At 45.1% G+C, this 22,676-nt stretch overlaps 1 protein-coding gene across 1 annotated transcript in view; it reads right to left on the bottom strand.

Annotated features, from left to right (window-relative positions):
* Positions 1–8,197: 8,197 nt before the first annotated feature.
* Positions 8,198–22,676, bottom strand: part of msmo1 (methylsterol monooxygenase 1) — a 34,661-nt gene continuing 20,182 nt past the window's right edge. The window contains exon 5 of the mRNA XM_072254683.1: positions 8,198–9,427. Within this exon, the coding sequence (XP_072110784.1) occupies positions 9,220–9,427 (208 nt within the window). The 3' untranslated portion in view covers positions 8,198–9,219. The remainder of the gene's footprint in view (positions 9,428–22,676) is intronic.

The raw sequence follows: 22,676 nt of genomic DNA, 5'->3' as shown, positions 1-22,676 counted from the left end.
CTCTTGCATGTACACCATACCGGTTACCAGATTTTTGTTTGGCGCCAAATCCCTGAAAGCTGGCTTTTTCTAATTTGGTTGGCGTCAGAAAAATCATTTTGCTTTTTGGCTTTTTCCTGGCTTTTTTTGTATTGTTTTAAATTAAAATTTCAATCTGGCAACCCTGTGCTACACAGCCTCCCACACGCTCGTGGAGCGCACCAACTCTGACTCCTCTCTCCTGGGCGGCCACAGGCAGGTGATACCACAGCTTGAGGCCTGGTCCTTGCTGTCTCAGCTCCCCCGCCGTCCACCAATAAACTAATGAATTGGACCTGCAGCATTCCACATTAACAATGTCCAACAGGGTCTCGCAATCACAAGAAAAGTGACTAAGGCCACCATTTGCCGCTAGACTGCAGACCTCCTTCATTCACCCACACCAATGTCTGGCTGACGCAGGCAGGAGCACAATCTGCATCAAGCCCAGCTCCTTTGATTTCTCTGCCAACAAGCAGTTTGCTGATGGTGTAGGGCCAGAGTACTTTAAGTCCTTAATGTCCAACAGGACCTTACGATCATAAAAATACATTAATAAAAGACAATAACACCTTTGGTTTACCCCGTAGAAGCCACTGCGTCCAAGTGCACTGCCATCTTGCCGGTAGACAGTTTCTCAAACCACCCCATCTGGCATCAACAAATATTCCACAGTCAAAGTCACTTAGGTCACATTTCTTCCCCATTCTAATGTTTGGTCTGAACAACAACTGAACCTCTTGACCGTGCCTGTATGCTTTTATACATTGAATTGCTGCCACATGATTGGCTGATTAGATATTTGCATTAACGAGCAGTGTATGGGTGCTAATTTGAGGCAGCAGTACAGAGCAATGCATAAAAATACTAAATGTTATAATAAGAAATCAAAAAATAACCACAGTGCAAAAAGAGTAAAATAGAGAGTTAGTGTTCATGGACAGAAACAGAAATCTGATAGTGGAGCTATCTGAAGCTGAAACATTGAGTATACATTACCTTCAGGCTCCTCTGCCTTTTCCCTGATGGTAGTCGTACTGAGAAGAGGGCATGTCCTGGGTGGTGACGGCCCCTAATAATGGATGCCACCTTTGTGAAGGTGTCCTGGATGCTGGGGAGGCTGGTGCCCGTGATGGGTCTGGCTGAGACTACAACCCTCTGCAGCCTCTTGTGATCTTGTGCATGCAGCCTCCACGCCAAACTGTGATGCAACCGCTCACAATTTCCCCCACCGTAGTTTGCAAGTGTCTCTAGTGACATACCAAATCTCCTCAAACTCCCAATGAAGAAGAACCATTGGCATTTATAGATGGTGTTCGAGCTGTCATGAGTGTAGAGAGAGTGGAACAGTGGACTAATCACACATCCTTGAGGCGAGTGCCTGGGTTGATTGTCAGCAAAGAGGAGATTAGAGCTGGTACACAAAGGTAAGACAATTAGCCTGATTTCTACTTACTTTATACCTTATACTTTATTGTCACCAAACAATTGATACTAGAATGTACAATCATCACAGGGATATTTGATTCTGCGCTTCTCGCTCCCTGGATTACAAATCGATAGTAAATATTAAAAATTTAAATTATAAGTCATAAATAGAAAATAGAAAAGGGAAAGTAAGGTAGTGCAAAAAAACCGAGAGGCAGGTCCGGATATTTGGAGGGTACGGCCCAGATCCGGGTCAGGATCCATTCAGCAGTCTTATCACAGTTGGAAAGAAGCTGTTCCCAAATCTGGCCATATGAGTCTTCAAGCTCCTGAGCCTTCTCCCAGAGGGAAGAGGGACGAAAAGTGTGTTGGCTGGGTGGGTCGTGCCCTTGATTATACCGGCAGTACTGCTCTGACAGCGTGCGGTGTAAAGTGAGTCCAAGGATGGAAGATTGGTTTGTGTGATGTTCTGTGTCATGTTCACCATCTTCTGCAGCTTCTTTCGGTCTTGGACAAGACAACTTCCATACCAGGTTGTGATGCACCCTAGAAGAATGCTTTCTACGGTGCATCTATAAAAATTAGTGAGGGTTTTAGGGGACAGGCCAAATTTCTTTAGTTTTCTCAGGAAGTAAAGGCGCTGGTGGGCCTTCTTGGCAGTGGACTCTGCTTGGTTGGACCAAGTCAGGTCATTTGCAATATTGACCCCGGGGAACTTAAAGCTTTTGACCTGTTCCACTTGTACACCACCGATGTAAATTGGGTCGTGCGGTCCACTACTCCTTCTGAAGTCAACAAGCAATTCCTTCATCTTGCTGACGTTGAGGTATAGGTTATTGTCTTCACCATGCCACCAGGTTCTTAATTTCCTCTCTGTACTCTGTTACGTACCCCATAACTGGGTTGCCAAACCAGCAGAAATGGGCCATTTAATTGGAGTCTGGTTTAACAGAAACTAATCAAGTTTTATTAAAGAAATAAGTAACACAGTACTCTAATCGTAAGGATATAAATGCAACAGGTTAGCAATGATAAAACACACATGTACACAGAACTAGGGTAATAGGAATCAACCAAGCTCTAGCGCAGTCTAGGGGTAAAATGATCAGTCTTAAGTGACGCAGAGTTCAGTCCAGCTTAGTACAGTTCGCAGTAATCGCTGTTGTGCCGTTGGAGAGAGAGAGAGAATGCAAATTTTGATTCAAACAGACCTTTGATGTTCTTCGCAGTTAGTTTTTGGGCAAACCCTTTTATGTCTTCTGTGGTCACCGACTGTGACCCCTCCATTCCGGATACGACCGTTCTTCTGCGTGGCACCCAGGCAAGGGCGGACACACACACCAGGTTACCGCCAATCGTCCCTTTTCACCCTGTCAGTCTATGGTCGGTTCCCTCGAACCAGACCTCCAACTCGCACCAACTTGTGGGGGCACACCGCTTTTCCAGGGTCTTGTTATCTTGCGATCTCGTGGTGTGTCGTGCCTTAGCGAACCTGTTCTTTTTATCCCCCTGCTGGGGTTTCGCCTGTCCATCAAACTACAAACAGTTCAGGTTCAAAGCAACCGGTCTGTCGATATTCTGTAATGTGTTTCTTTCTCGTTAATCTCTCTCTTCTCTCTTATTAGTATTTTGAATGTTTCTCCATTGTCTCACTTATCTCTCTCTCATTAGCATCAATCTTCTGATAACTTGGTTTTTCGTCACAATTCAAACTCATCATTACCCAAGATACGGCCTACAATTGTTACGCCATCAGCAAACTTATATATTGAGTTCGATGGAAACTTGGCTACACAATCATGGGGCTGAGTACACAGCCTTGTGTGGCACCGGTGCTCAGAGTGATTGCAGAGGAGAGCTTGTCCCTTATTTTTACAACCTGGGTCCTGTCTGTGAGGAAGTTGAAGATCCAGCTGCAGATCTGAGTGCTAAGGCCCAGGTTCCGGAGCTTAGGAATCAGTTTATTTGGAACGATGGTATTAAAGGCAGAGCTGTAGTCAATGAAAAGGAGCTTTACGTTTGCATCTTTATTCTCCAGGTATTCTAAGGAGGAATATAGGGCCAGAGAGATGGCATCTGCCATTGACCTGTTGCTCCGGTAGGCGAATTGCAAAGCGTCGCGGTTGACTGGTAGGCTGTGGTTGATGTGTGCCATAACCAGTCTCTTGAAGCACTTCATAGCAATTGATGTCAGAGCCACAGGTCGATAGTCATTCAGGCATGCCACCTTGCTCTTCTTCGGCACTGGGATTATCATTGCCTTCTTAAGACACGAGGGGATCTTAGACTGAAGCAAGGAGCAGTTGAAGATGTCAGCAAACACTCCAGCTAGCTCGCTTGCACAGGCCCGGAGAACCCATCCTGGGACGCCATCTGGGCCCGTCGACTTCCTTGGATTTATCTTCAGTAAGGCCCTTCTAACGTCCTCCTCGGTGATGATGAATCTCGATGTCACCAGGTCCGGTTCATCCGGAGGGAGCAGGACGCTCCTCTTCTGTTCGAATCTTGCGTAGAAAACGTTAAGTTCGTTAGCAAGAGAAGTGCCACAGTTATTGATATTCCCAGCCTTTTTTTTGTGCCCAGTGATCTCATTTAGTCCCTGCCATAGTCTACTGGCATCCCTCTGGTTAGCCTGGGCTTCCAACTTGGCTCGATATTGCCTCTTGGCACCCTTAATGGCTTTCCGGAGTTCACTCCTGGATTCCGTGTAGCGACTGGTATCCCCAGACCTAAAAGCCACAGCTCTAGCCTTTAAAAAGGACTTAACCTCATAATTTTATCCAAGGTTTCCAGTTAGGGAATACCCAGATCATCTTGTGAGACACACAGTCCTCCGTGCATTTCCAAATAACGTCCGTGACAGCTGAGGCATACTCATCGAGGTTAGCTGCCGAGAGCTTGAATACTAACCAGTCAACCGATTCAAAACAGTCACGGAGGACCTCACCCGTTTCCTCAGTCCAACGCAACACTACTTTTGACACCGTGACCTCCCACTTCAGTTTCTGTTTGTAAGCCGGGAGGAGGAGTACAGCCTGATGGTCCGATTTTCTGAAGTGAGGTCGTGGGACGGAACTGTAGGCATCCTTGACTGCAGTGTAGCAGTGGTCAAGTATATTCAGGCCTCTAGTGGGGCAGGGGACATGTTGGTATAACTTTGGCAGTGCTTTCTGAGATTGGCCTGGTTAAAGTCCCCGGCTGTAATGAGCAAAGCCTCTGGTTACCTGGTCTCAAGTTCGCCTGGGGGGGGAATGTCAGTATGACCGAGGTGAATTCCCGTGGCAGATAGTAGGGACGACACTTCACCGACAGGTGTTCCAGGTCTGGGCTGCAGGAGCTTGTCAGTGTCACTGTGTCCGAGCACCATGCAGTGTTGATCAGTAGGCAGACACCACGTCCCCTCGTCTTGCCCAAAGACGCCATGCGGTCCATCCGATGGATCGAAAATCCCTCCGGTCGGATGGTACAGTCGGGGGTGGCAGGGGAGAACCAGGTCTCGGTGAAACAGGATACACGGCAGTTCTGCATCTCCCTGCAGTAGAACACAGAATCACTGAGTAACACAGCAGGGAAACAGGTTCATCAGCTCACTCATCCCTGCTGACCAAGGTGGTCATCTGTGCTATTCCCACTTACCTGTGGTTGACGCACATCCCTATGAACTTGCTATCTGTCAATCCATCTAAATGTCTTTTTACATATTGTTAATGCAACTGTCTCAAATACTTTCTCTGGCAGCTCATTCCATATAAGCATCACCCTCCCATTCCTACTAAATCTTTCCTTTCTCACCATGACCCTATGCCCTCTGGTTCTCAATTCATCAACCCAGGGAAAAAGACTGTGTGCATTCACCCTGTCCATTATGATTTTGTATACCTCTGTAAAATCACCCCTCATTCTCTTATACTCCAATGAATTGTCTCAACCTGTCCCAGTCTCTTGAGTCCTGGCATCATCCTCATCTTTTCTGCATTTTTTCCAGCATGACGGCATCTTTCCTGCAGCAGGTGACTAAAACTGAACACGCTACTCCAAGTGTGCCCTCACCTATGTCCCATGCAATTGCAACATAACATTGTAATTTCTATACTTAATGACAAACAAGAGAAAATCGGCAGATGCTGGAAATCCAATCAACGCACACAAAATGCTGGAGGAACTCAGCAGGCCAGGCAGCTCCTATGGAAAAGAGTACAGTCGATATTTCAGGCTGAGACTCCTCTTCAGGACTGGAAAAAAAAGATGAGGAGTAGGGTTAAAAGATGGGAGGAAGGGAGAGAGAAACACCAGGTGATAGGTGAAATCTGAAGAGGCAGGGATGAAGTAAAGAGCTGGAAAGTTGATTGGTGAAAAAGATACAGGGTCGGAGGAAGGGGAGTCTGATAGAAGAGGACAGAAGGCCATGGAAGAAAAAAAAGGGGAGAGGAGCACCGGAGGGAGGTGATGGGTGGGCAAGAAGATAAAGTGAGAGAGGGAAAAGTGGGTGGGGAATGGTGAAGGGGGAGGGGCATTACCAGAAGTTCAAGAAGTCAATGTTCATGCAATCAGGTTGGAGGCTACCCAGACAGAATATAAGGTGTTGTTCCTCCAACCTGAGTGTGGCCTCATCAATAGAGATATTGAAATGGGAATGGGAACTGAAATTAAAATAGGTGGTCTCTGGGAGATCCTGCTTTTTCTGGTGTGCCACTGGGAGGTCCTGCTTTTTCCCACCATTCCCATTCCAATATGTCTATCCACTTCCCATTCCCATTCCAATATGTCTCTCCATCAGAAAAAGCAGGATCTCCCAGAGGCCACCCATTTTAATTCCACTTCCCATTCCCATTCCAATATCTCTATCCACGGCCTCCTCCACTGTTGTGATGAGGCCACACTCAGGTTGGAGAAACAACAACTTATATTCCGTCTGGGTAGCCTTCGACCTGATGGCATGAACATCGATTTCTCAAACTTCCAGTAATGACACCCACCTCTCCTTCACCATTCCTCACCCCCTTTTCCCTCTCTCACCTTATCTTCTTGCCCACCCATCACCTCCCTCTGGTACTGCTTCCCCTTTTTTATTTACATGGCCTTCTATTAGACTTCCCCTTCTCCTGCCCTGTATCTCTTTCACCAATCTACTTCCCAGCTCTTTACTTCATCCCTCCCACTTCAGGTTTCACCTATCACCTTGTGTTTCTCTCTCCCCTCCCCCCCATCTTTTAACTCTACTCTTCATCTTTCTTCTCCAGTCCTGCTGAAGAGTCTCAGTCCAAAACATCGACTGTACATTTTTCTATACACACTGCTTGGCCTGCTGAGTTCCTCCAGCATTTTGTGTGTGTTGCTTCCATACTTAATGCCCTGGCTGAAGGGCAGCATGCCAAAGCATCGGGCAGTACCGTACAATAGGTTTTTGAGCAGGTTTGCTGACAGCCCGTCCACCTGCCCACTCTGTGGCCGGGAGGAGTCAGTGTACCACACGTATACGGAATGTGAGAGGCTGCAGCCGCTCTTCCAGTTTCTCAAGGGGCTGCCTCTGAGGTTCTAGCGGCACTTTAGTCCCACATATAGGGGCACCCAGTACGGAAGGGGGCGTGTCGTGAGCAGGATCTCCTGGTGGGCTTGGTCTTGGGCCTGGCCAAGATGGCCATTCACGGGTCTAGGCGGTGTAAAGTGGAGGGCACTGCCTGCCCCTTTTCTGAGAATATGTTGATGCCCAGCTGTTTTTGGAGAGAGCATGTGGTCGCAATGGGTACACTGGGGGACTTCCGGGAGCGGTGGCCCCCTGGGGTGTTGACTGTTTTATATACGATAGTAACCATATTATAATGAGTATACTTACCGTCTTGTAAATATTGATCGTCTGTAACTTGTGTATATGTGATGCAAATAAATTTTTAGTTTTGTCAAAAAAAAGCCGCCTTCTTCAACAGCTTGCCCACCTGTAACACTGCTTTCAGGGAACTATAGTATGTACTTGCAGTCCTCTGTTCCATTACAGCCCTACTGTTCACTGTGAAAGTCCTGTCTGGTTTGACTTCCCAAAATTGCAGCACCTTGCACTTATCTCTAGTAATCTATTGCTATTTCTTCATCCACTTTCCCAGCTGATCGGGCTCTCACATTCTATATTGTCTATGATACCATGTTAATATGAACTGCAGACTGTCTAACTGTGCCTTGTACATGCTCACTCCAATGATTTATACAACAATCAGCCCAGCCCCAATCCCTGGCATACACCTTTTGTCATGGGTCTCCAGCAGCCTTTCACCATCGCCCTTGGTTATTTATCATTCAGCCATTTCTGGCTCCGTTTAATTGGAAAAGCTTGGATCCCAATTGATCTAACTTTCCAGAACAGCCTAGCATGCGGCTCTGCTCACCAGTCTCCTGTGGCTCCACATTTGAAAGCCCAGTTCAGTCTTTGAGGAGCCCTATTCTTTTTCCCTGAATATACTTATAAAACCTTTGTATATCTTTATTGTCTCTGTCACAGCTATCTCATGCCCTTTTTTTGTCCTCCCGATTTCCTTCTTAAGTGTAGTCCTGCATCTTCCGCACACCTCCAGGGATTCACTTGATCCCAGCTGCCTGAGTTTGTGTTTCAAAATTAAATCACATGTTTATTACCAATCTACTGCATAGCAATAGAATATTGCAATTTAGGAAGTACCAGTGATTAACAAGTCCATACATGCCCTGTACACAAAGTGATAAGGAATTCCTTTGGTTATTCATTCTGGTTTACCATTGCTTTAAACCTGTCAAGGTTGCATGGATAAAAGACTTTATTGAAAATTAAATACACATCAAATACAGACAGACTTTTCAAAGTATCCCAGTTCAAAAATTAATCTAAGGACCACAAAATATAATACTAAACAATCTAGAGCTTCAAATAATAAATCAATTTTTATAAATATTTATAAAGAAAATCTGCAAGATTCAATCAACAAAATTCAAATTTTTAGATAATAAAAGCTGAATGTGACAAGTTTTTGTAACAATTCATGTATCCACCCCAATCCCAATTAAACTACTGGACACAAAATGAGGAAAGCACACGTCAATTGCAAATCCCAGTGATACAACCTCAGGACATCAATGTATTCTGGTTTTATCATTAAAATAAAAGATAATATGGATAAATTATACATCTAACGAAGAAGACAACAATCCCAATAAAAATAGGATGAGCAAATGTGATCAGTTTAAGACACATTCTTTTCCACTGCATTCACATCTAACAGTGATGATTAGTTATGGTCCAAGATAATACAACTGCTGATTTAAAATTGAAGTACAGTTTTGGATACAGCAAGGTGCATGATGCCATTGAGATGAGGAGTAATCAATGCACAAAAATGCTATGCACAATTCATTAGCTCAAATAACTGGTCAGAGTAGCATTTTAAACTTACTAATGTGCTTTTTTAATAAACTTGTTGCAAAACAATAGCAGCGATTAAAGTACAAAGAATTCAACTCTTTGGACCTCAGGAAGTGGAATTTATATGTCCCCTTCTCCAAAGACTTCTGGAGATACACAAGGGATACAAATTGGAAATATAGTGCAGCAAAGGTTCCAGCACTACTTATCTAATGCCTTGCATGGTCAAAGTGGGCTTAATGAAACCTTGGTGGATGTCTAAGGCATTACATTCCTCAGAGTTTCACTTGCAAAATTTTTCATTTTCCAACAATGGTTATAAATACTTCTGAACGAAAATGGGAATTTGAAAAGAAATTGCTGAACAATGAGTTACACATTGGCAGATGTCATTGTCTTTTCTTATCTTCAGGCTCTCCTTTGTTTGCCACCTTTGTGTTGTAAGCGTTGAACTGCGAATCAGTGCCAAAAACTTTGTCCCAGTAAGTGAAAATTGAAGCATAGTTGCCAACAAAGTTCATGTGGTGAAAATCGTGAAAACGGGCTCCAGCATAAAAGGGGATCAGATGCAAAGGATTTATAGGGATGTCATAACCACTGAAAATTTAAAAAAGTAACATATTAAAATAACACTACATAAGAGTGGTACAGAATATATTAACTAAATATATTAACTGAAATATTCACTTCTCTCTTCTCAGATACTTTTTAAATTTGATAAGCAATTCTGGCATTTTCTGTTTTTGTTTCCTATTTCCAGCAGCTGGACTGCTATCACTGTAATTATTTAAATCTGAAAGAATAAAAAGTTATCAAGGAAGCTTCAAGTCTTCCTCAAGTTATGCATGTGAAAGGGCAAATACAGGAACAGTAGGAGGCCTACACAGAGAGTCATCAATTTTATGTAATAAGGTAGTTTTTATATCATGACACATTGGGGAACCAACTTCATTAGTCTTGCGAAACCATGGATCTGGAAGTCTTCACTCTCCAGGGCGCAGGCCTGGGCAAGGTTGTATGGAAGACCAGCAGTTGCCCGTGCTGCAAGTCTCCCCTCTCCATGAGACCAATGTCCAAGGGAAGGGCATTAGGACCCATACAGCTTGGCATCGGTGTCATCGCAGAGCAATGTGTGATTAAGTGCCTTGCACAACACGCTGCCTCGGCTGGGGCTCGAACTCACGACCTTCAGGTCGCTAGTCCAATGCCTTAACCACTTGCAAGTAGGAAAAAGGGTATTAAGGATCTTGTTTTGTGCAATGAAAAAGGATTGATTGGTAATCTTGTTGTCAAGGGGACTTTTGGAAGTTTACAGTGGGTTTGAAATTGATGTGGTTCAGCGCAAAGCCGGGGTTTTACGTTCAGCAGAGTTGCTATGATTAACTGGGAGAACACACTGAAGCATGTGATAATGGATGAACAATGATTAGCAGTTAAAATAGCAGGAAAAATATTCCTTTCGGACACAAACTCTGAAAAATAAAAGTGATTCATCTGTGGCTGAGCAGACAAATTAAAAGTAAGTATTAAATAAACAGAATTAACTAAATAAATTTGTTGGAAACAGAATAGTGAGCAGTTTAGAACTCAGCAAAGGAGGGTCAAGAGTTGATAAAGAAAGTCAAGACAGAATATGAGAGAATACTGGTAAATATTTAATAGACTGCAGAGCTTTTAGAAGTTTGCTAAATGGAGCAGGATTTTTTTTTATCAACCACACTTCAGCATTCAATAACATCATCCCCTCAAACTAATCAATAACTCTAAGACCTTGGCCTCAATATCACTTTGTGCAACTGGATCCAGGATTTCCTCTCTTGCAGATCCCAGCTAGTTCTGATTGACAACACCTCCACAATCTCCATCAGCACAGATGCAGCACAAGGCTGTGTGCTCAGCCCCCTGCTCTACTCACTTTACACTTACGACTGTGTGCCTGAGCACAGCTCCAATGCCATATTCAAGTTTGCTGTCGACATCACTGCCGTAGGCCGAATCAAAGGTGGAGATGAATCAGCAGGTAACAGGGAGATTCAAAATCAGCCTGAGTGCTGCCACACCAACCACCTCTTACTTCATGTCAGCAAGACCAAGCAGCTGAGTGTTGGCCTCAGAAGAAAGCAGAGGGCCACAAGCCAGTCCTCGTCAGAGAATCAAAGGTGGAGAGGGCTAGCAACTTTAAATTCCTCGGTGTTATTATCATGGGCCCAGCACGCAAGTATAATTATGAAAACGCAGAGCAGCACCTCTACTGCCTTAGCAGTTTACCGGTATTCAACATGACATCTAAAATGTTGACAAACTTCTGCAGGTGTGTGATGGAGAGTATATTGACTGGCTGGTGTGGAAATACCAATACCCCTGTACAGAAAATCCTACAAAAGTAATGGATTTGGCCCAGTACATCACAGCTAAAGCCCTCCCAGCCATTGAACACATCAACATGAAATGCTGTCACAGGAAAGCAGTACCCATCATCGGGGATCCTCACCACCCAGGACATGGTCTTTTCTCACTGCTGCCTTCAGGAAGAAGGTACAGGAGCCTCAGGACCCACACCATCAGGTTCAGGAACAGTTATCACCCCTCAACCATCAGGCTCTTGAACCAAAGCTGATAACTTCACTCAACTTCATTTGCCCCATTATTGAAATGCCCCCACTAGCAAAAAATTCACTTACAAGGACACATCATCGCAAGTTCTCAATATTTATTGCATATTTATTTACTACTATTATTCTTTCTATTTACACAGCTTGTTGTCTACTGTACTCTGGTCAAACGCCTGAGCTGAGTGGACTTTCATTGATTCTGTTATGGTTATTATTCTATAAATTAGTTGAGTATGCCCACAAGAAAATGAAACTCAGGATTGTACATGGTGATAATAAATTTACTTTGAACCTTGAAAAGACTAGCAAGGGCAAGTATTAGGCCCAATGACAGATCTTTGTAATGAGAGTTTTTATTGGCGATTAAAGAAATGGCACAAGAATTAAACAATTACCTGTGACTGTCTTTACCTGTCACAGACTGTTCCTATTTGAGCGACTAACTGAAGTGCCCCAGAGGCTTTGAATAAAGGGTTTATACTTATACGGTCTCCGAGTGAGTTTATCCGGATTCAACTTCCACATTTGGTGCTGCGAGCAGGGTACCAACGTAGGGGCTGTGACACAGAAGCAGGTTGAATAAACGACAGACCGAACATCCTATCTACAGGGACCGATCGAGCCCGCAAAGACGAATTGTCTTTGTCGCTCCCGATGATACCGGTGTGAGACTTTGCCTCTCGCCTGGATCTCAACACAGGACCTTGACGGGACCCAGATCGAATCTGCCGAGAGACTCATATAAGGTAGGACAATTATCTGAAAATTGGACAGCTCACAGATGTTGGGTAAATGAACAGTAGATACCATGCGCAGGTATCGGGTAAAAATTAAAGTCAGGTAAGAATCAAGGTCTGGTAAAGAAACCAGGAGAATTGAGCAGCAGACATCATGCCTGGTAAAAAGACAAAAACATGGGACAAGACCTACCGTGTGATTAAAAACAGTAGAGGAACTTCACCAGGCAAAAAGTATGAGTTGGTTCATGATAAAGAGAGAGATTTATGTGTTTTAAGTGGTATGTTACGTAAGAAGTTGGGGGACAAAGTGTGGCCATAAGGAAGGACTTGGGATGTGACAAGTTGTGACCAAGCCGTAAAAATGGTTTAGAAAAAGATCATTCGTAATAAATGCAAAACCTTGATCAAGGAACGGAAAGAAAAGGCAGATAAGAAATGGAATGAGTTGCTATTGGCAAGTTGGTGAAATAATGCATTTGATAGAGGGATAGAAGTATGTAGGTTAGATGGAGAGCCTAAAACCTGGGAGACCCTTAAAGCGGAATGCGAATGGGTAGAAGGCAGACGAAAAAGAGAGGAGGAGAAACGCCAGATGGAGGTTAAGGCAGAAAAGGATAAAGCCGAAGGCCAAAAGCAACAAACGTAGGGACAAATAGGGAATGAAATACAGGATCCTGGGAATATGTCTGGCTTACCGATCCTGTTTGATGAGGATTGGCTAGTAACAAGACCCCCACCACTGTACTAGCCATGGGACCTGAAAATTCTCCAGGATTCTCTGACACCATGGGAGAAAGGGTGAAACAAAGGGAGAAGGGGAGGACACAGCCCCTATATCCAACCATCCCGCGAGGTGATACTGAAGAACGGATAAGCTCAGTGCCCAAGAAAAGTCCCCCGCCCAAACTTCAGAGACAGTAACCTACCCAGTTGATGCCTTATCGCAGGATGGGTAAGCAAATCAACCAGCAGTTATCCCTGTCTATGCCCCATGGAAGCCACACAGATGATGATGATAAAAAGAATCAGGCCCTGAGAGAAAGGAGAAACCGGCGCTTTTCACACATTATGTGCAGAGCACAATTCAGATGTATAACACTACCCCCCAGGATCTTTTCGGACCTTGTTGCAGGATATCATCTGCAGACGAAGGACGGAAATGGAAGGCAGAACTGGGATACCGGTATACCAAGAGTTGAGGGAAGGGGTATTAAACGAGGAAGAACAGACCAACCGGATAATCCAGGGCTTGGAAGAGGCACTGCAACAGACTGTAAATATCACCAAAGTACTAGAATGTAAACCAAAACCCAGGGAGTCCGGAACGGATTGGTGGGAGCACTTTTGTGTCATGCTACGGGTCTTGTGCAGGGGACCAGATCTTCAATAATGGGGATACTTCCCCTCAATTTAATGCACTGCTGCTCCAGTGTCTCCCTTTTAAGTTAACCACGATGATTAAGACCAACAATATGGACTGACCAGATAATGACCATAATCAGATGTGACGGACCAGAGTTCACTACTGGGATCCCAGCACAGTGTCCAGACCCGCGTCAAAGGGAGTTGCAGTTAAGCATGAATATGTCCAACGGGGTAACGCCATGACTGATGAGGCTGCCAAAGCCGCAGCCGAGACACTCGAAATTATAGTCCCACCGGGGCCCCACCGAAACCCCTTGCCCTCTCAGACAGCACGGGTATGCCAGACATGCAAGCCATACGTACATTCCAGGGGGACGCCCCTGAGGAGGAACGCAGACTATGGTCACAGATGAGCTGTAAGGAGAGTCCCATGACGGGCCTCTGGTACACCCCTGCGGGACAGGTCTGCGTCCCTACCCAATTTCTACCAATCCTACTTGATTTATATTCATACTTGTACTCACCTCAGAAAGGAGGGAAGGGTAAACAGTTTGCTGCAAACATGATGGCATCCGAAATTGCAGCAATTGGCAGCAAAGAGGGCAAAAGCATGTTTAATATGTCGTAAGAACAATGTGGGAAAGGGGACACCCTGTGTGTCGGGTGCCACTCCCCTACCTGGAGGCCCCTTTTCATGTTTGCAAATTGATTTTATTGAACTACCTAGAGTGCATTGTTACAAATATTGCTTAGTGATCATAGATGTGTTTAGTAAATGGATTGAGGCAATCCCTGCCACGATTAATCCAGCCCTGACAGCAGCTAAAATACTGTTGCGAGAAGTGATCCCCAGTATGGGCTACCAGAAATACTGAGCTCAGATAATGGTCTCCATTTTGTAGCCAAGATAAATGAGGAAATCTGCAATGCCTTTACCCATCAAACAGTTCCATTGCTCTCACCATCCCCAGGCTGCAGGTATAGTGGAGAGGGCAAAAAGTACATTAAAAACCAAATTGGCAAAAACTTATGGAGGAAGCAGGGCTTAATTAGTTAGAGGTATTGCCCTTAGCATTATTCCATATGAGGGCTACCCCCCGAAAAAAAAACGGGATTGTCACCAGCTGAAATCATCTTCCGGAAGCCCCCATGGGTTTCTGCATGGCCTCCCACATTTGATATAAACGGGCTACCTAACTAAGATTCTCCGAGCCTTACATTCACAGGTGCATCAGGCATACAAGGACAAAGACGAAACAAAAAGAGAAGGCGACTACCCCAGCATCGAACGTGGGGACCAGGTACTAATTAAGAACTGGAGCCACGGCAAACTAGGACAATGGTGGAAAGGACCATTCCAAGTACTGTTCACTGCGCCCACAGCAGTCAAGTTAAAAGGACAACCGTGGTGGATACATTGTACTGACTGTAAAAAATTACAGACTAAGTAGCCTATTACGGACTTTACCATATACTGGGCCGTTGTCTTTTGCCTTCTTTTTAGGGGCTTCCAGTCAACTAGAGTCATACATAAGGGTGGGAGCAGTGGCCACCGAAGACGTGGCAGCTCCCCGCAGGCTAGAACCATCTTTTCCCCAAGGCACACACACGGAGTAATTCCCCAAGTGCCGTGGCCAAAACATCCCCTACCGTCCGATTTTGCCCATAATACTTTCTTGTCCCTTTGCTAAAACTATGCTAAACTTTAAGAAGCAGGGGAATGTTGGATATATGCGCAAGTACCCTTGCATGAAAAGACTACAGTTGTCAGTGATCCCCCTCAATTCTAGCGAGGAACTCTCTGCTTGGGGATGCTCTAATAACTTAATTGGCTTGCCTGCAGAAAGCAGAGGGCCATGGTGGAGGGAGTACATTCGGATTAGAGAATTGTGACTAGTGGTGTCCCTCAAGGATCGGTTCTGGGACCTCTACTTTTTGTGATTTTTATTAACGACCTGGATGTGGGGGTAGGAGGGTGGGTTGGCAAGTTTGCAGACAACACAAAGGTTGGTGGTGTTGTGGATAGTGTAGAGGATTGTCAAAGATTGCAGAGAGACATTGATAGGATGCAGAAGTGGGCTGAGAAGTGGCAGATGGAGTTCAACCAGGAGAAGTGTGAGGTGGTACACTTAGGAAGGACAAACTCCAAGGCAGAGTACAAAGTAAATGGCAGGATACTTGGTAGTGTGGAGGAGCAGAGGGATCTGGGGTTACATGTCCACAGATCCCTAAAAGTTGCCTCACAGGTAGATAGGGTAGTTAAGAAAGCTTGTGGGGTGTTAGCCTTCATAAGTTCAGGGATAGAGTTTAAAAGTCACGGAGTAATGTTGCAGCTCTATAAAACTCTGGTTAGGCCACACTTGGAGTACTGTGTCCAGTTCTGGTCACCTCACTATAGGAAGGATGTGGAAGCATTGGAAAGGGTACAGCGGAGATTTACCAGGATGCTGCCTGGTTTAGAGAGTATGCATTATGATCAGAGATTAAGGGAGCTAGGGCTTTACTCTTTGGAGAGAAAGAGAATGAGAGGAGACATGATAGAGGTGTACAAGATATTAAGAGGAATAGATAGAGTGGACAGCCAGCGCCTCTTCCCCAGGGCTCAATACAAGGGAACATGGCTTTAAGGTAAGGGGTGAGAAGTTCAAGGGGGATATTAGAGGAAGGTTTTTTACTCAGAGAGTGGTTGGTGTGTGGAATGCACTGCCTGAGTCAGTGGTGGAGGCAGATAAACTAGTGAAGTTTAAGAGACTACTAGACAGGTATATGGAGGAATTTAAGGTGGGGGGTTATATGGGAGGCAGGGTTTGAGGGTCGGCACAACAATGTGGGCCGAAGGGCCTGTACTGTGCTGTACTATTCTATTTTCTATGTTCTATAACACCCGGGGTAGTGAAGTCCAGAATTGCAAGGGGACCCTGTGCGACTGCAAATATCAGTGTTTTGAAGGGTGGTACCTCAGGTCTCTGTTGAATATGACCTCCTCCCCGAAGCCTCTTGGCCACACTTACGTGTGCCCCACACCCGGGTGACAAATACAACTTGTCACTGCAGCCGCCAAGGGAAACTGTTCCTGGGGAACAGCACTTGCAGCATCTATAATTACAATGTTAATGGCTGGCTCTCCCTCGGCCTTTAAATGGCACCTATTGGGTTTGTGGGGATAAAGCCCACTTGTGGCTACCCGGGGAAGCGGCCAACAGGTGGGACCCACAGCCGCCCCAGAACAAATGGAGTGGGTGCTGTTATCTAGCTTACCTACTCCCCAACCTGAGGGCAGTGCCCGAGCTGCGGGATCACCCCCACTGGCAGAGATAGGGAATCACAGAATCAGAGAGGCTCTGGATGATTGCCTTCCCATCTTATGGCACGGCTAGGAACTCCCGAGAAATCATTAAGCTGGCAGCTGCCCTGGAGGAATTGGCAAATGAAACTGCCAGCGCTCTGTTAGGCACCCAGACTCAGGTGGCTGAGGTGACCACGGAAATGTTAGCCATTCGACAAACAGTCCTACAGAATCGTATGGCTTAGATTTTATCCTAGCTGAGAAAGGGGGAAACCTGTGCTATCACTGACATGGAATGCTGCACCTATATCCCTGATGGGGCTACTAACATTACGTCCCTCTTCGAGCACATTGCCAAGGAGACTGACAACATCAAGAAAGTGGGGCAGGATTTACACGGGTTTACAGAGAGGTCTAGATAGTGGTCGTTTGAAGGCCTGTTCAGTAACATGTGGGGCATAATATTGCATTATGGCCTAATAGTTGTACTTATCATTGTTATAATTACTGTCGTACGCTGTCTCTACCCCCTGACAACTCAATGCTGTACTCAGTCGCTTTCTCCGTAAAAATTACTGCTCTGTTGATGGTGAAATTATCAAAAGGAGGGAATGATAAAATATGTAAAGGGTTAACACGGTCCGTTAAACATAGCAGCCTGTTTTTCTGCAAGAAACCGCTGACGTTCAACAGATGTGCTATTCTTGCTATTCAATGCTGAGCAATATTTCTTCTTGTAGTTGGACAAGGTCCTTGTCTCTCTATACTGTCATGCACATAGATAAGACCGGCTCTGGCCTGTCCTGTGTGGGGGTATCTGAGCAACTATATCTATTCTGTAAGAGGAACAGCCAGTTAGTTGGTGGACCGAGCAGGAACAGTCACAGACTGTTCCTGTTTGAGCGGCTAACCGAAGTGCCCCAGAGGCTTTGAATGAAGTGTTTATACTTATACGGTCTCCAAGTGAGTTTATCTGGATTCGACTTCCACAGATATATTACAGAATATAGATTAGGAGCTGAAATAAACAGACACTAGTTAAAAAAAATACTGGAAATATTAGAGAAGTAGATGAGCTTGAAGGATGATAAATCCCAAACACCTAATAAAGAACACCCTGTATATTTGAACCATGGTGAGCAATTGTCAATCCTCTGGTTATCACCCTTCCAAGTTCTGAAACTGTTTCTGTAGTTTGCCGGGTGGCAAATATGAGCCCACGCTTTAGGGTAAAAGGGGAAAGAATACACTGAGATCCTAACCCTGGTGTTAAGGAATATCCTGGAAATTATAATGACAGAAGTAACAACAAGTATCATGCAGGAAATAATACATATTATTCATGATGAGAGACAGATCTATATTGTCTTTGCTCAGTCGAAAAAGGACCAATTTGTTTAATACCATAACTAATAAAATAGATATGACAGAAGTATTAATACACTGTGTTTACAGTCTGATCCCATGCAGAACACAGAGAATTTTAGGCAATATCCCCGCTGGTGTGAGGACTGAGGCGCAGCCTGGGACTGCTTCAGCAGCGGATCTGAGACTTGGTCTGGTTCGGAATGCTTAATGTTTGTGGTTTTTTTTTTTAATTGGGTTATTCGAGTTCCTTGCTTTATGGCTGCCTATAAGTGTACTAATTTCAAGGTGTTTAATTTATACATTCTTTGATGATAAATGTGCTTTGAATATACTGACATGGAATTGAAATTTGGTCACTAGACGGGTAACCAATTTCAGGTAAGCAGCTGTGAATTATAGGGTAAAACAGGCATAGAACTATAGAACACTACAGCACAGAAAACAGGCCATTCGGCCTTTCTGGTCTGTGCCGAAACCTTATTCCGCTAGTCCCATTGACCTGCAGCCAGCCCATAACCCTCCAGACCTCTCCCATTCATGTATCTATCCAATTTATTCTTAAAACTTAAGAGTGAGCCCGCATTTACCACTTCAGATGGCAGCTCGTTCCACACTCCCACCACTCTCTGAGTGAAGAAGTTCCCCCTAATGTTTCCCCTAAACCTTTCCCCTTTCACCCTAAAGTCATGTCCTCTCGTATTTATCGCTCCTAATCTAAGTGGAAAGAGTCTATTCACATTTACTCTGTCCATACCCCTCATAATTTTGTAAACCTCTATCAAATCTCCCCTCATTCTCCTATGCTCCAAGGATCTCAAGCCCTGGTTTTTCATAATCTATATGAATAATTTGGCCAAGGGTTAAAACGTTATATTTCCAAGTCTGCTGAAGATACTAAACCAAGTGGTGTTGTGAATACACAGGAGCATGTAGAGAACTCAAGAAGTCAGAACAAGTGGGAGAGTGGTCAATAAAATGTTAGATGGAATGTAATACAGAAAAAATGTGGTAGGTCATCTATTTTAGTCAGCGTAACAGCAACGTGGAGTGTATTCATTTTGTAGAAGTTTGCACACTGTTGATGCTTAAACAGATTTGGATGTGCTCGTTTGCTTTATCATTTGCTTAAAGCCAATACATCAGTGAGGCGTGTGTGTAGGAGGATAAATAGCCTTTATTAAGAAATGGTTTGATTCTAGGAATCAGGAAGTCTTAATTTAATTATGATGTGATGCAGCACCTGGTGTAGATAGAGTACTTAGTGACACAGGACAAGATAGTACAAAGTCAGCATGGTTTCCTTCAGGGAAAATCCTGCCTGACGAACCTGTTGGAATTCTTTGCGGAGATTACAAGTAGGACGGATAAAGGGGATGCAGTGACGTTGTATATTTGGACTATCAGGAGGCCTTTGACAAGGTGTCACACATGAGGATGCTTACTAAGTTAAGAGCCCGTGGTATTACAGGAAAGTTACTGACACGGTTAGGGCATTGGTTGAATGGTAGGAGGCAGTGAGTGGGAATAAAAAGATCCTTTTCTGGTTGGCTGCCAGTGACCAGTGGTGTTCCGCAGGGATCGGTGTTGGGACCACTTCTTTTTATGTTGTATTTCAATGATTTAAATGATGAAATAGATAGCTTTGTTGCCAAGTTTGCAGATGATACAAAGATTGGTAGAAGGGGAGGTAGTGTTGAGGAAACAGATAGGATGCAGAAGGACTTAGACAGATTAGGAGAATGGGCAAGAAAGTGGCAAATGAAACACAATGTTGGAAAATGCATGGTCATGCACTTTGGTAGTAGAAATAAATATGCAGACTATTTTCTAAACAGGGAGAAAATCCAGAAGTCTGCGATGCAAGGAGACTTGGGAGTCCTTGTGCAGTTAACTTGCAGGTAGAGTCAGTGCTGAGGAAGGCAAATGCTATGTTAGCATTCATTTCAAGAGGTCTAGAATACAAGAGCAAGGATGTGATGCTGAGGCTTTATAAGGCACTGGTGAGGCCTCACCTTGAGTATTATGAACAGTTTTGGGCCCCTCATCTTAGAAAAGATGTGCTGGCATTGGAGAGGGTCCAGAGGATGTTCACAAGGATGATTCCAGGAATGAAAGGGTTACTATACGAGGAATGTTTGATGGCTCTGGGTCTGTACTCGCTGGAATTCAGAAGGATGAGGGGGGATCTCATTGAAACCTTTTGAATATTGAAAGGTCTAGGCAGAGTAGATGTGGAAAGGATGTTTCCCATGGTGGGAGAGTCTAGGACAAGAGAACACAGTCTCAGGATAGGGGGGCGCCCTTTCAAAACAGAGATGAGGAGAAATTATTTTAGCCAGAGGGTGGTGAATTTGTTGCCAGATGCAGCTGTGCAGGTCAGGTCGTTGGGTGTACTTAAGGCAGAGACTGATAGGTTCTTGAGTGGACATGGTATCAAAGGTTACGGGATGAAGACTGGGAACTGGGGTTGAGGAGGGGGACAAAAGGATCAGCCATGATTGAATGGCAGAGCACACTCGATGGGTCAGATTTCCTAATTCTGCTCCTATGTCTTACAGTCTTAAATCTGTACATCTGGCTCGGATGAACAGCAAAAGAAGATAGAGTCTAAGAGAGCTCCGGGTATGGGAATCTTGATGGAGGGGCTAACAGGAGATTCTGTAGCCGAGAACAAGCCTCCCGGCTGCCAGGATTAAAAATGCCTGAGCAGTTGCAGAATATTCTCAAAGAGGAGGGGGAGCAGCCAGACATCATTGTGCACATTGACAACATAGGCAGAGCACAGCAATGAAATCAAACAGAGTAAATACAGCCAGCAAGGCAGAAGGTAAAAAAGTTGTGAAAACTGGATTATTCACTTTCCCCTCCAGACGGTAGGAATAGAAGGACAAGACATTTGACTGCATGGCTGTAAAGCTGGTACAAAGGAGGGATTCAGGTTCTTGGATCACTGGGATCTCTTCTAAGTCAGAGGTAACGCGTACCCATTTGGGTAGATGGGTTGCACCTGAACTGGAGAGGGAGCAAATATCCTGGCAGGAAGATTTGCTAAAACTACTCAGGAGCGTTTAAACTAGTCTGGTGGTGGTGGTAGTGGTGGGGGTGGGGTGGAACCCAAAGTTAAATGTGACGGACAAGGACGTTGAAGGAAATATGGAGGTTAGAGCGAACAAGTCCAATAGGCAGGGCAGGACATGACCAACAGGTAAAATTGCATTTGTTTTAATGCAAGAAGCCTGGCAGGAAAGGGAGATGAACTCGGGGAATGGATCGGCACAAGGGATTGTGATATTACTGAAACACTGTTGAAGGATGGGCAGGCCTGTGCCCCTCAGCTATGTGGAGTACTTCGCCATGTATTCAACCTGAGCCTGAGGCTCCAGAGGGTTCCTGTACTGTGGAAGATGTCCTGCCTCGTCCCTGTGCCGAAGATGCCGCACCCCAGCGGCCTCAATGACTACAGACCGGTGGCATTGACCTCCCACATCATGAAGACCCTGGAGAGACTTGTTCTGGAGCTGCTCCGGCCTATGGTCAGGCCACACTTAGATCCCCTCCAGTTCGCCTACCAGCCCCGACTAGGAGTTGAGGATGCCATCGTCTACCTGCTGAACCGTGTCTACGCCCACCTGGACAGCCAGCGAGCACTGTGAGGGTCATGTTTTTTGACTTCTCCAGTGCGTTCAACACCATCCGCCCTGCTCTGCTGGGGGAGCAGCTGACAGCGATGCAGGTGGATGCTTCCCTGGTGTCATGGATTCTTGATTACCTGACTGGCAGACCACAGTACATGTGCTTGCAACACTGTGTGTCCGACAGAGTGATCAGCAGCACTGGGGCTCCACAGGGGACTGTCTTGTCTCCCTTTCTCTTCACCATTTACACCTCGGACTTCAACTACTGCACAGAGTCTTGTCATCTTCAGAAGTTTTCAGATGACTCTGCCATAGTTGGATTCATCAGCAAGGGAGATGAGGCTGAGTACAGGGCTATGGTAGGAAACTTTGTCACATGATGTGAGCAGAATTATCTACAGCTTAATGTGAAAAAGAGTAAGGAGCTGGTGGTAGACCTGAGGAGAGCTAAGGTACCGGTGACCCCTGTTTCCATCCAGGGGGTCAGTGTGGACATGGTGGAGGATTACAAGTACCTGGGGATACGAATTGACAATAAACTGGACTGGTCAAAGAACACTGAGGCTGTCTACAAGAAGGGTCAGAGCTGTCTCTATTTCCTGAGGAGACTGAGGTCCTTTAACATCTGCCGGATGATGCTGAGGATGTTCTATGAGTCTGTGGCGGCCAGTGCTATTATGCTTGCTGTTGTGTGCTGGGGCAGCAGGCTGAGGGTGGCAGACACCAACAGAATCAACAAACTCATTCGTAAGGCCAGTGATGTTGTGGGGATGGAACTGGACTCTCTCACGGTGGTGTCTGAGAAGAGGATGCTGTCTAAGTTGCATGCCATCTTGGTCA

This window comes from Mobula birostris, chromosome 4 (genome assembly GCF_030028105.1).
Source record: "Mobula birostris isolate sMobBir1 chromosome 4, sMobBir1.hap1, whole genome shotgun sequence".
Classification (NCBI taxonomy): domain Eukaryota; kingdom Metazoa; phylum Chordata; class Chondrichthyes; order Myliobatiformes; family Myliobatidae; genus Mobula; species Mobula birostris.
The sequence above is the reverse complement of the archived record's forward strand: the minus strand, read 5'-3'. Positions and strand labels throughout refer to the sequence as shown.